This window comes from Merops nubicus, unplaced genomic scaffold, assembly GCF_000691845.1.
Source record: "Merops nubicus isolate BGI_N331 unplaced genomic scaffold, ASM69184v1 scaffold47640, whole genome shotgun sequence".
NCBI classification, from domain to species: Eukaryota; Metazoa; Chordata; class Aves; order Coraciiformes; family Meropidae; genus Merops; species Merops nubicus.
This window is the reverse complement of record NW_008583051.1, coordinates 317-14584: the sequence shown is the minus strand read 5'-3', so window position 1 is coordinate 14584 and position 14268 is coordinate 317. Positions and strand designations below refer to the sequence as shown.

General features: G+C 46.9%; 1 protein-coding gene across 1 annotated transcript; it reads right to left on the bottom strand.

Moving 5' to 3' along the window:
- Window positions 1-957: 957 nt before the first annotated feature.
- On the bottom strand, window positions 958-14262 carry RBM5 (RNA binding motif protein 5). The gene is made up of 22 exons (XM_008939455.1): window positions 14137-14262; window positions 12184-12253; window positions 11633-11706; window positions 9211-9294; window positions 8527-8587; window positions 8305-8370; window positions 7998-8158; window positions 6969-7066; window positions 6442-6529; window positions 6158-6235; window positions 5998-6070; window positions 5380-5465; window positions 4966-5044; window positions 4607-4698; window positions 3891-4055; window positions 3269-3415; window positions 3118-3189; window positions 2492-2671; window positions 2243-2317; window positions 1660-1757; window positions 1447-1576; window positions 958-1255 (listed from the first exon to the last, which is right to left on the bottom strand). Exons 1-22 carry the CDS (start codon window positions 14173-14175, stop codon window positions 1130-1132), a joined length of 2142 nt encoding a protein of 713 aa, XP_008937703.1. The 5' UTR covers window positions 14176-14262; the 3' UTR covers window positions 958-1129.
- Window positions 14263-14268: the final 6 nt, after the last annotated feature.

The window sequence follows — 14268 nt, the reverse complement described above, 5'->3', positions numbered from 1 at the left end:
CCCCCGCCTGCCCCCTGCTGGCACTGCCCGGGCACCGCCCGCCCTGCACTGCCCCTGCCAAGGCCGGGGCGACTCCCGGCCAACTTGGGGCCATCCCAGCCCTGCCAGGCTGCCACAGGGAGCTGCCCTCAACCCACAGCAAGGCATGCCTGCTGGCTCCCGACCCACTCTAAGCCAGAGGTTTGGAGAGGCCGTTTCTGCTCCTCACTCGTGGGAAGAGGACATGAAGAACTCGACCTCTGGCAGAGGATGGGGTTTGCCATTGCCCAGCCTCCAGCAGCTCATGGCAGCACGCCCTGGGAGGACACTGGCAAGGCAAGGTGTGGCACAGAAAACCTGTGCCTGGCTCACCCACCACCCACCCAAAGGTGCCACACAGGCTGGTCGCCCTCCCCTACAGCTCACTGCCCACCAGCTGCAGAAGACATTTCTGCTGGTCCTCCTGCTCCCGCAGCTATGGCAGGAAGGGATCCAAGGAACAGACAGCTGTATTGAAGACCACAGAACAAGGCAGGAGGAAAGGAAGCAGGTGATCAGAGCACTGCATGAAGGAGAGACTCAGGGATGAAGCCTCATCAAGGAAGAAGCAGAACCACAAGAAAGGACAAGTAGCATTAGCAACTTATTCTTCATTCACCCACCGAGAAACAGAAATAGGGTAATTTCTGGATGTATTTCTTTTGGAAATGAGCCAAACTGGCAACTAGAATCAAAGTCTTCAAAAAGTCTATACAAAGATGTATCATACAAAATGTACAGGAAAGTTCTCCAAAAACAACCAGATGGACAATACAACAGGAGGAGAGCAGAGACAGCGCGAAACCACAGCGAACAGGTCCTGCCCCTGCTCCCAGGGCAGGAGCCGCATGGGACAACACTTCAAACACACAATACATTACACTATGTACAGGGCCGTACACGGACCAGCATCCCCTCTGGTCTACACGGGAGCTCTCCAGCATGAGGTTGGGGCAGCTCAAACCATCTGCTCTTGGAAGTGTTACATGCCAAGAGTGGAAAAATGTCCAAGGGAATGAAATGGTCAACTCTAAACCATAACCGAAATGCAGCCGGGCCACCAAGGCTGCAGTTTAACAGTCAGCTGGGGCTAAAGGAGCGCTCTGCGGGGTTACTCCATCTCCGTGAAGCGAGCGAACATGGCTTTCCGCACCGCGTCTTTGTACGAGTCGGCCGTGGAGACGCCATAGGAGCTGCCCTTGGCTCCCAGGCCGGCTCCTCTCATCCGCACCTGGGCCTGCGAGGGAAGAGAGAGGCACTTCAGCTCTGCTGCAGGCAGCCCGACCGGCCCCGCTCCCAGCTCCAGCGTCCGACCGGAGCCGACGGCCGAGGCAGCTCTGCTGCAGAAGGCAGCTCCTTCCACAAGGGATCTTCAGCTGCAAGCGCTTCCAGTGAGAAAAAAGGACACCAAACCTTGGCTGTACTTACCTCAATGGGTGCTGTGATGCCCTGACACTTTCGCCCCAGGCCCGAGCCTTCCCGCCAGCCCATGGCCTGCAGCATCTTGTTGCCTATATTACTGTTGTCCAGGCCATCTTTGGTCGGCTGCTCGTAATTGCTGTAGGAAAGAGACAAGTTAAGCGCACTGCTCGGCGCGCGGGGGAGCTGGGAGCCGAGGCCGAGGCGCTTTCGGGTACGTACACCGTGCCAGCGTCATAGACCTTCTTGCGCTTCGGCTCCGGGGGCTCCGGGATGCCGTACTTCTCCCGCCTCTCAGCCGCTCTGTCTCTGTATTTCATCTGCACAAGGGAACCAGATTTAGTACTGATTTGAAGACACTTCTGCTCATCTTTAAGCTATCAGAAGTAAGCCAAATGCCTGCTGTTATAGAAAGCTGTCCACTGCAGCCTGCTAAAACGTGTCTCAACCAACACTGCCCAAGGGAGAACCTCAAACGCAGGCTGCTGGAGCACATCACACCCTTCACTGGGGTAGAAAGAGCCTAACCCAAACACCTGCTAGATTGGCCACAGACGGCCACTCTAAGGTTTCTGGTCCCAGCCTGGCAGCAGTGTGCTGGAGGTGGAAGGATGCTCCCTGGCTAAGCAGAAGCTGTGGGATCGGGGACACTTTCCTCCATGTAACAGGACAGCTCTGAACCTTGACCCAAGAAGGGGTTGGCTTACAAGGGTTATCTCGAGTGATGTGCACCAGGATAAGGAGAGCTCAACCCACCACCTGTGCAGTTTTCCATAGCTACTCATCTGCTCATCTGCACACTGACCTCTCTCTCACGCAGCTCCAAGGCTTCAAGCTCCTGCTCAGAAAGCTTTGATCTCCTGTAGATATCCATGTTTTGCTAAAACAAGAAATTCACAATAACACAAAATACACAACAACTCTTCCTACCTAAGCAGACGTTTTCTGACAGCAACAATGCACCTGCAACTGTTTTTTGCTTTAAAAGAAGAGTTTTCTGAACAGCAATATGCATCACAGCTATGGTTTGCACACAGCTATGGCAAGCAAGTACCTTATGCAAGTCAGACAGCTGCTGGTGCCGAATGAGAGCGTCTTTGTTTGGGAACTGCCTTCTACACAGCAGACATGCCATCTTCTTCCAGTCAGTCAGCTTCTCTTCCTCATTCTCCATTCTTTCCAGTAAGTCTTCATCATTATCGCTATCGCCACTGTAGGCAGCCACGAGGCCACGCTGGAAAAGCAAGACTGTGTTAAGGGGAGCACAGCAGTGTCACCACAATTCAGAGCAGAGCCCAGGAAGGGAACAGTGAGACTGTCGAGGAGTTTGTTGCACAGGACAGGCATCACTCTCCTCATTACTAGGGATGTGATGCAGCTCAAATGAACCGCTGTGCTACTGTGGCTGCAAGACTCAGCTACCACTAGCCAAACAACCGTTTCAGTAAAGAGTTTTTAGGAACCTCAAAACATCATCCAGATTCTTGATGCTAGAAGAAATCACAGCTTTTCTCAGCGCATCTCAGCCAACAGCCCTACAGCACTTCTGGACCGCTCTGACCACAACCTTTTACAGGTGATGCCATGGAAATTCAGGTTGCAAAGCAAGTATCTGTCAGAGCTCTGATGTGCTTTACCAGTGACCTTTAGTAATACCTCTGTGCAGCGCCTCATGCTCACCTTTAGCGGATTTTCATCGTCCCCATTTTTCAACACCTCTGGCAAGATCTGCTGTCTTTCAGAGAGCGCTCCCTGGATGAGACAAGAATGCCATGAGCTCCGAGCTCTCTCCCCACCACACCCCACTGCACACTGCTGCCAGCACCGTCACCTTTTTCTCAAAGAGGGCAAAGCCTGCATCTGCAGCTGCTGACTCTTTCCGCTCCTCCTCCCTGGTGCTCAGGGGCTGGAAGCTGTTCTTGAAGTTCTCTTTCTGCTTGTTCAGACTCTTTGCCCAGCGCTCCATGTCTTTTGCAATCTGAAAAAGAGTGGTTCGCTGAGACAGCTCCTTTCCCAGCAATCAGTCTCCCATGACACTCATTCAATCTTGCGTATGGTTTCCAGAACAAGTCAACCCACTACCTTTTATTTTTAAACCACAGGGCACTGGATGTAGCACAGCTGTTTCCCTGTATATGTTGTTCAAAGATACCGCAGCTTGCCCTTCTTACTGTACGAGCCCTCCTTCTCAACCCGGCCCTCTGAGCGCCAGCTCAGCTATACTCCCACTGGCGCTGGCACCATTCCATGTGCGTTCCTCCTGTGCAGAGCTTATTTCTGCACTGAAGCCTCACCAACTCCCCCTCTCCTCAGCCCTACGCGACGCCTGCAAACCACAGGCATGCTCCCCACCGAACAACCTGGGATCTCCCGTCATGAAAAAAAAAAAAGACAACTGTTATCCCATTCCACAGAAGGCTTTAGCCCAGTTATGACCCCATTTTATCTTTTACCTGTTGAGCTGTTTTGCTCTTAGGCTTCTCTTTCTTCTCCTTCACTTCTTTGGTGGTGGTTGTGGTAGCAGTTTGCTGGTAGGCAACCCCTTCTGCAGCAGGCATATAGGTCTCCTTCTCGCCATCCCAGTAAAGGTACTGCTGGGTTAAGGCATTGTAGTAATACTGCCAGAGAGAACAGGGAGTTGTGGTTAAACACCTCATACATGCCAAGCATCCAAGGGACAGCCCAAGCAAGCTGTCTGGCTCAGGCTACCGCATCAAACAGGAAGGTGTTTTGCAGAGTCCAAACAAGTTCTGCAGACTCCACTAAGGAGTCACCAGACATGAAGTGGCTGAAGCCTCTGTCCCCAAACACAGGTGTTCTGCCCAGCAACACTATGGAGAACCTTTTGCCTTGCCCAAGAGATGACCCACCAGAGCTCAGCGCTGGGGGCACTCTGCTGGGAACTCAGCAACAAAATAGCTTAATTACAGTGTCTGTGCCAAGTGCTAATCCTGTATGGGCCAAACTGAGAAAAATTAAGGAAAGGAGAAAAAAAAATGAAGGGCTATACCAGAGAGAAGTCAAGTCCCAGCCGTAGGCACGTTGCTCAGACTTATCTGCTACATTTGGCATTTTGTGTACCTCAGAAAGTTAATTTCACTTGCACGATGAGTGATAAGGACCTGATGGACCTTAACAGTTAAGACAGGTGGGAAGAACTTGTGTTTACCTGGGAATTAGGATCATAGTAGAGCCCTGTTATAGGATCATAATAATATCCTGAAGATTCATCATATTGGTAGGTGGAAGTATCAGGGACAGCTGTAAAAAAATTAAAGTGTGGGACACGGTCGTTCCAATCAAATTCAGACACGTATCTTTCTACATTTCAGGCAAAATTCTGAGATTATTCGCAGCCGCGACAGCAGACATGCCTGTAAAGGGCTCTTAACCACCCGTGCAGAATGCACTCTCCAGGGACAGCTTCACCACTGACACACGGCGGCAGAGCCCTCAGCCAAAGCAAAGTCTCTCTCTCGCTGTACAGAGACAGGCACCTGTCCCCAGAAGCGACGCCCCATCACTTACCATACTTGGTTCCAGGGACTACGCCAGTCGGGGGAGCCGTCTGTGCCTGAGTGCTGGTTGTAGGCGGTGCTGACTGTGTCTGAAAAACACCCAAAACCACCCAGGAACCTCAATGAGAAAAATCTGTCACTGAGGTGCAAGGAAACAAGGACAGCGAGCCAAGGTATGAACAGCCCACACCACACATCCAAGAGCTGGTTCTTCACCAGTACGCTTAGTGCTCACCTCCAACAGCGAGCAAAATGATTACAAAGAGAAATGGCAGATGACTTGTGACCACAAGCACCGTGACTAACCCGCGGACACTCAGCAGCTTTGCTGTACCACCCGCCTTAAAGAGCAAAGCCCACAGCTAAGCCAGATATCCCACAAACCCCGGTGCTGGAAGCAAGGAGTAACTAGTGCTGTAATTACCGGAGAATCAGGTGAGTTTGTCTGCTGATTATATAACTGGGGACTTTGGGACACAACTGCAGCTGTGGTGGTAGTGACCGGAGCTCCTGCCAACAGAGAGCAATGATGGATAAGCCAACCCATTTGTAGAGCAGTACTTCATCCTAGCGCTAAAATTACTTTTGTTTACAGTTTCAGCTCCTAATTCCAGCTCCAGCAGCCAAAGAAGGCAATAAATGTTCTAAAGGAGACAGATACACAGTGGGTATTTCCTACCCAGACAACAGGTAAGTTTCCTTTTCAGGAGGAAATACTCTGTTCCCAAAGTCAGGGATTCCTGGCCTCCAACAGCTGCTAGCGCTGAGGATTTGTCTAGAGCTGCTTACGCAGCCCTCAAGAGCTCAAAGATTCTGTCAACAGTCTGAAACAGATCCTGCTCTCTCATCTCATGGACTAGAGGCCCCACTTCAAGCGATCTGTTACGGTTCTCTGGTAACATGTACTCACCCAGACGTCCGGACAACAAAATGAGCCAACTCTCCCTTTACCCAGGAACTGACATAAAGTCTGAGGTAAAATACCACTGCTGCAAAATTATCACAACAAACAGGAGCATGCGCCCCATGTCAGAACCACTACCTGATATGGTAGCTGCATCTGTGTCCAACACTCCTCCTTGATTTTGGTAGTACTGCTGATAATCCTGGGAGTACTGTGAAGGGAAAAAGTGACAACACAAGATAAGCAGATGCCCAAATTACAACAGCCTACTGGTTACAGCACAATCGTCGCTACTAACCTGAGCATACTGCGTGTAGCCATCCTGTCCTGACTGGAGGTAGCTGTAGTCAAGGGTGCTGCCTTCTCCAGCCTGTGGCTGAAATTGGAGCAGGGGGAGTTTTGTCAGGGACAAATAAGTTACTGCAGTTAAGAATTTCAATGCTGCTTACACTCTAGCCTGTCAGAACAGATCCGTCACAGCAACTTTGGTCAGCTCAACCAAGCAAGTGGACAGCAGTAAAATGACGCACACTTCTCATTTTCAAGAAAGCAGGACTATGAGCAACAGCCTTCAAATCATACCTGAGTGGACGACCACTGAGCTGCAGCAATGGCTGTACTTGCCACAGAGAAGGCGCTGACTCTGTTACCGTCTGGGAGAAGCAAGTCCCTGTAACCACAAAAATCACGTATTTGAGTAAATACTGCTTTTTTTCTGAAGTCTCCTTGTGCAACGAAGTACAGCCTGCCCTCACGTGTGTACTTCTTGGCCATTATAAAACATTCTGATTACAATGAATGAGCCCAAGTACTGCCTGGCAAGTGAAGGAACTTTAGGTGCATTGTTGTACAGTCAGTAACAAATCATTAGGACTCCAAGAAAACAAGCATGTTGTGTACACGAGCAATGGAAACAGGGATGGTGGGAAATGCTGCTTTCATTCTCCTCACACCTGGGGAAGAGCAGAATGCATGCAACACAATGCACTTAAGGGAAGCAAAAATTTGGAGTGACAGTGATTTTAATAAAAACCTGGGCAGTAACAACCAATCTCTAACATAAACGTTGGTAGGAGACAAAAACCATAACAACTGCTCTCACAACTCACTTTCTGGCACTCTTTGCAAAGTCAACACCAATTGTTTTGCCGTCAATTTTTAATGGTGGCTGAAGGCTTTGCAAAATCTGCAGCAGTTGAGAAGCATCCTACAACAAGAAATACTCATTATTACAAAAAGCAGGTTACTGAGAAGGATTCAGAAGTTCCTAAAGCTCCAGCTTTTCACATACAATTGCTGAAAGCAGCTAAAGCAGTAATAACAGTTCCATCCTCTCATCCTATACACACACAGAAGAGCACAAAATGAGACTGATCACAACCCATGTGCAAATAATGCAAGTTTCCCTGGACCTCTCCTAAAGTTTCAGCTTTATAAAGCTGGTGTTTGTCCAAAATTGCCCCAAATTACCCTAAAAGGGTGGCCACCAAATACTGAGACCTGGCACCTGTTCTCACCCAACCAACTGTTCTACTGTGACTAAAGCAGGTCCCAACAGATTGTGTTGCTGAGTTTAGTACATGCAGGAAGAGAGGTTCCACTGGCTTTCAGGGACCCTGTACCAGAAGCTGACCTCCCTCACAGTTCAGAGGTTTTCCTTGTACCTCATGACAACTTCCCATGTTTCAACTGATGGCTGTTGCCTACCATCCCTGCAAGGACAATGTGCCTCTGCTGTCCCTACACCCTCCCACTGGATGCTGCAGAGAGCAGCAAGATCCCCCTCCCCAGGGTGGAAGCAGCCCAATTCCGTGGGCACCTTCTCCAATGTTATACGCCCCAGCCCTTAATTTTTGTGATCAAAATACAATCCCAGACCATTATTTTTGTGATCAGAGTGCGAAACCAGCCTTCAATCCAGAACAGCACTCTGCTGTAAAAATAGCTCTCCAATGTGCTCCCAACATCCTACCACCTTCTTTCCAAACTGCGGCTAAGGATGAAAAGCTTTGACATACTGCTAATTAACCTTTGGTGAACTAGGGCAGCCCTTCAGACAGCTCAAGGGCTCTAAAAGCTTCAGCTACAGAAGCACACTAACAAGCTGTTTCTCTCCAGCACATCAGCAAGGCACTCACCATGGCAGAAGACAGCTGCACAAACGCAAAGCCTCTGTTTTGCTGAGTCTGCTTGTCTTTGATTAGACGAATGTTATTGACTGCCAGAGATGCATATGGAGACAAGGCAGTCATGATGGACTCCACTACTGTGTGAGGAGCAATGTTTCGGAGAATGATGGCTGAGGAGAAAAAGTATGACATTAGCTAGGCATGTAACAGTTTTCCAGAGTACTACAAGCTCTTCACGGGGCAGCCTGAGGTACAGGAACGATCTGAGCACCCATGCTTACATTTCCCATTATACAGTAAGTCAAAGGTAACTTACTATCACAGTAATAATCCACAGACTGAACAGATTCTGCTGCTCCAGGTGGTACTTCCTGTTCTGAATCTTCACAAGGAGAGGAACATAAATTTTAGTCACAATATGGCTCATCCACTCAAGAATCAGCATTTCACAAGCCAGCCCAGTGAACCGTGCCTGCTACACAGGAGATATGTTCCCCACAAAAATCAAAAGCAGCCAGAAGAGATCAATGCAACGTACCAAATTTGTCCGCTCCACAGCGGAAGCATTTGAGCCTCCTTCTGAAGTTGTAAAGGCAGCACTAGGAGAAACAGGAGAAGACTAGTAAGAACTGGTGTAACTGGTAACAATGCTGGCATTTGCAGTACAGTAACAAACACTGGACATTCACACAAAGTAACACAACAAAGCTAAATCCAACAGAACAATAGAGAACTGCAAAGCCATCCTTGTCCATACCACAGCTGCTTTCCAGAACATCCCAGCAACCTCTTCCCCTGTCCTCCTCAATTATATTGTTATTTAACTGTGTGGTCTTCGACTTACAGTCTCAGGCATAAAAACTCCTTTAAAACCAGAGTTACAGTGAAACACAGGCTGGAAAACAAGTTATCTTTATCGGCAGAAAGCGTAGCTAAAGCCTGCCAGAACAGCCCGCTCCTCACCTCGGCTTACGGGGGCAGAACAAGGAGCACACAGCCCCTCACTATCCAATCTTTGTGGCTTCTGGGGCAACACCTCTGCCACTCTACTCTGCCACCACAGCTACAAAATCTTTTCATTCATGTGTCCTACTATTCCTGTGACGTCCAAGACCAGCAGCACGAGCGGGTCTGCATCGCGTGTTGCTCTGTTCAAACCCCTGAGCTGGCGGAGAGCATCAACATCAAGAGAAACTTGCCCTGCTAAAACCACACACTGTACCTTGTTGCAAAGCCAGTCCTCAAATTTGGGCCTGGGGTTGCTGTAGTGCATCGCAATCTGCTTCCCTTGAATCACCAGCTTTTTCTGAAAAAAAAGTGATTTCAATTATTCCTGTAACGAGGCACACATGTCCATTTTCCCATGGCAGAGCACCCTTCGGAGGAATCAGTGCTCCTGAATTACATGTACAACATATGGGGAGGATGTGGAGGACAACCACCGCCACCTACACCCTTCCCATCCAATCCTGCAGAGAGGAGGACGAGGGCAGTAAGAGAATGGGATGTGGAGCAAAGATAAACAAAATCAGGGAGTGTTGAAAAAGCTGCCAAACACTAAACGCTGACATGGAACCAGGAAGTGTCTCGAAGGAGACAAAGTCCTAACCTGCTGCATTCAGGATTAACACAGTTTTAGGAGTCTCTTTGCCCCCACATTTCTATTCAGTTGTGGTATAGCACTGAGCGACTTTTTAAACATGTCCTTAGGTGACTGCTTCACTTCTTCCCCTACTCCAAATACCCCAGACCTGTTAACAACCACATTTGGATTACTTTTCCAAGCACTTTCTTCACAAGTGTCCCTTTAAAAAATACGGTAATTCCTCCCAAAGGGACCCTGCTCAGACTTCTTGGAGGCTGGATTACAAGTGCCATCAACTGAAACGTAACTCAGAGTGGTTTCCTTTGACTAACGCATCAGTTCAATTGGAAGCCTGCACGAGAGGTTTGTGTTCTTCATTCAGGCAGGAACTCTCCAAAATGAGTAACTAGACTGCAAGTGAAACTTCTCCAGGGCCAGGAAAAGTTCATAACGCTTTCGGCACGTCCACTCACTCAGACTTTAGGGGAGTTAAGAATTTAGATTTAAGAAGCCTTGACTCTTGGCCTCACGCTTTGCCAAGCGTGGCTATGCAGAATGCCCTTTCAAAATGTGGCCATTAACACATGTCAGTCCAACGGGTGGTGGTACATCTGAGGAGGTGTGCGTTAGGCCAAACCCCAGACATTTTAACAGAACTATTTTTATAGCAGGCTGGCTTACTGCAGAAGTACCACAGCAGTGTCAGGACCAGTGGCTTTTCTGGTAACGGGGTCTGACATGGATCTAGCACGTAGCATGAACAAGGCTCTCATATTCTGCACAACTAGAGAGGGCAAAGCCATTTCTCCTACCGGCAGGAGGGAGGGTGGGAGGGCCCAGCAATCACTGGATATGCACACATAGAAACAAAGCTGCTGGCATAGCTGCAATGCATCGTTCTTTCATCTAACAGTCAGCAACCGGGCTGCTGGGGACAGGCTAAGTTTTCCCTACTACTAGGGTGGCTGGTTACCGGAGTGAATTTGAGTATATTTCAATAAATTATGCATCAGTACAGCTCTGTATATATTAAAATTATCTCACTTATGAAAATATGCTCAGTGTTAATTTCTTTATATGAATCCTTCCACTGCATCCACCAAACCTGATGAGCAGCAAGTCAAGAAAACAGAATCTAAAAGCTGCTCTCTGGCTGGGGAAACTGCCCATGGTATGGGGCATGTGAAACCCTACTCCAGCATAAGCCACATGGCAAATTCCACCTAAACCAACCACCTACGATCCCTATGATGGTGCCATTTCCTTATGCATACCACCACAGAGAGGAAGAGCACTCCTCACGCTGCCCAGGGACCTCCACAACAAATACTAGCTGTAAAAAACCACAGGGCTTGATACACTTTGGTCACTTTGAGAGTATTTTTAAGTTCTGCTGTTAAAACAGATTATGAATATTCAAAAAGGAGCAAAAGCTAGTGAAACCGTTTCCTGTGCAACAGGAAGATCTCACTGGAAAGGACATTAAAGGACTGTTACCTTATTTTGGCTCCTTATCAAGTCATGCTTCAAAAAAGCCAAAATACACAGCATGACATGCAAGAACTCATTCTCTACCCAATTTAGTTGGAACAAACATGCTTTGCCTCTGGAAGAGCCAGTTCATCCTCTTTAACTGGGGGAATACACTGAGGCAGCAAACTGACACTTCTTCAAGGTTAACGCTAATGTAAAGCGGAGATCTTGTGTCTCCTCTGGCAACAGAGAAGGACAAATCAAGTGGAAATAAGTCAGGATTTTATAAGGACTACTTGCTAAACCTTTACAAGCCAATCAAATCAAACCCAAGTAACTTAAAACAATGGCACATTTTACCAGGGAGTGCTCAAAACAGGCAATTTTCTCTCCTAATCTTACCTAACATTTTTGTCCTACTGTCATAAATTTTAATATATACAAAGCTTTTATTCTTTTAAATCACTGTTATGGAACAAACCACTCCTTCCACCCTTATTTTTTTCCTTTTTTTTTTTTTTTTTTTTTTAAACTGTACAGACTTGTTCCATTTTCAGGAATATCTAGACTTGGTGAGTGAAGCAACCTGATTGGCTTCCATCCAGCTGGTAGCATCTTGAAAGTGATAAAACTCCACGAAGGCGAAACCACGGCTTACACCTAGAGACAGCATTCAGATATAGACGGGATACTTGTGTTAGTCAGTTCCTTTAAAACAGGTGAATCTCTCTCCAACTGCTTCATTACTTCATGACAAAGCAGCTTTACAAATGCGACGTCAACTGCTGGGATCTGCTCGTTATTTTGCCATGGCAAGGAACCAAGCTCTCTTATCTGGCTACATTTCACTCGATTTGAATCCATGTTTAAAGGTAACCATGCAACAGACTACATACTATTAAAAGGGTTTATACTAGTATTACTTACCAATACCTGTTAACAAAAACCCCTGTAGACAGACTTCTTTTAACACGTTGACCAGCTATCTAAAAGTCTTCCAAAAAGCCACATTCCTTAGCCATGGCAAACCTTTTAGATTTTATATTGCATGTGCTTGCAGTTTGGGGACAATTCTGGATACTCTTTTGGGCTGGGGAAGAGGAAGGTGATGTCAAAAACTGGATTAAGAGCTCTCACCTGTCTTTCTTTTCATCAGCCTCACGTCTGCAGGCTGAGGACCTTCAAAGGACTCAATAAGCTCACGAATCTGTGAAATTTTAATCAGACAGTTAAACTTTCACATCTCGGCAGACAGGACAGTCACAGATGCAGAGGTAATAAACATTCTCAATGTTATCTCAGAGAAAAAGAAAACCTTTATGTAGAACTTAACAAGAGACTGATGAGCACCACAGAACCCACCTAGTCCTCTGCTACACTAAAACAATTGTCACCTTCACTCAGGCCACAGGATCACCCAGAATCTGAATTCCTATGATCCTGTGTTCCACAATTACCTGTGGAAGACTTGGCAAATACTGTGCTTGGTCAGAAGTTTTTATAATGCACACTGCCAACATCTCTCTCTCTGCGTATCTAAATACCCCAGCTCCCTACAAAGAAAACCATGAGGCTCCACAATGTGTGTCCTTAAGCCTCATGCTACAGTTTTCATTCTCTAACAGCTCCCCATCTGTTTTTTCAGGAGATAAAGCAGGTTTGTGAAGAACTTATCCAAGAAAAAGCTAGAGAAATCAGTTCTTCAGTCATAAGAAAGCTGCTTAAGTTGTGGCATAGGCTACATAATACATGGAAAGGCACGTAGTAAAAACAAACACCCTAATGAATTTTTTAATGTCAGAACAGGAGACCAAGGTAGGTTTTTCAGCAGCTCTTATACAATTCAAACTTCATTACATATGACAGGGCTGCTTGGCAGGCTCAAAACTGATCTAAAGCTGCTTGTTTACATGCTGACTAGAACAGGTATCTTGAGTTGCAGGTAACTTTTTTCCATTAAAAAAGTGGGGCAAAAAATAAAAGATGCACACAATCAGAAGTGTCAAAGAAATGTTAAGAAACCAACTAGCAGATGCATCATCTACACTCTAAAAATCAGTCCAGAATTTAACTTTGTCATAAATTATGCTAGTTATTTGTGCAACTGTAGAGCTACAACATTAATGCCTCAGAAATAAAAGCTGGTTTGCAATGTTCTCTGTAATGTCTGACCAAGGCATCTCATTTGAATACAAAAGCCTGCACTTTACCAAGCACTTAGAAAAATATCAGACGAGCACATGCTGATTAAAAACAATACTCAGTATTAGGAGGCTAGCGAATAATCAGAAAACAATCCCACTGCAGAAATGGTGCGAAAGGATTTTCTGTGTTAACAATCAACGCACAAAGATCTCGGAGGCAGAGGTGGAGCCTGCCTGAAAACAAACTGGAACAGCTCAGCTTTTATAGCACTCCCCCTCACCCCTCAAATAACAGTTGTGGGCTTATCTCTTGCTAACCAAATAATCCAGTATGAAAACAAACAAACAAAAAAAACCCACCCACACAACCACACAAAACCCACAAACCAAAACCTCAAAGCTGATCATCTTCAACAACTTTCTATTAAAAACATTAGATAACCACGTACAAAGCTCATCTACTTGCGTCAGCTCTGCAGCAGCCATTTTATGACTTCCACAGCCGCACAAAGCAGCTCTGTGTAGGGCCTTACTTCTGAGGAGTACGGCATAACCCCACCAGCCAGGGCCTCAGGCCTCAATAAAGACACGGAAAAATTCAAGTAAACACCCCCTTTCTGCCTCAATCCCCCAAACCAACAGAGCAAGCAGTTTAAAATTCCATTCTTAGGGAAAGCATCCAAACGCACATTAAAAAAAACTATTCACAGATTTCTTTGTTTTAAAGAAACTGGTTAACATTCAAATGACCTCTGTTACTTAACAGTGACAATTTAAAATCCTTTTAGCATTCAAAATGGCAGTTCAACCAAGCCGTTGGAGAGAGGGCAACCATGATGCAGCTTTCCACAAAATGGCAGCAGCGAGTACCACAGAGACCTGTCGCCACAAAGCCGCAGGCTCCCCAAAGGTGCAAGACAAGCAAAGCCCCTTTCTGGCTACTTACATCGTTCTCTGTAACCGTGATGGGAAGGCCACGTAACATGATGGTTTTGCTTTCTTTCTCATCGTTAATGTCATTCCTGTAGTCGTGCTCTCCATAGTCGCCATCGGAGTGGTATCCATCTTCAGATTTGTC

Excerpts from the sequence above, each read along its gene's own strand:
- RBM5 (XM_008939455.1), bottom strand. The coding sequence starts at position 14,175 with ATGTTACGTGGCCTTCCCATCACGGTTACAGAGAACGAT. Across the intron at positions 3,190-3,268 it reads TTGCCCTCTTTGAGAAAAAG|GGAGCGCTCTCTGAAAGACA; the intron begins GTGACGGTGCTG and ends TGTCTCATCCAG. Across the intron at positions 1,256-1,446 it reads GCATCACAGCACCCATTGAG|GCCCAGGTGCGGATGAGAGG; the intron begins GTAAGTACAGCC and ends CTTCCCTCGCAG.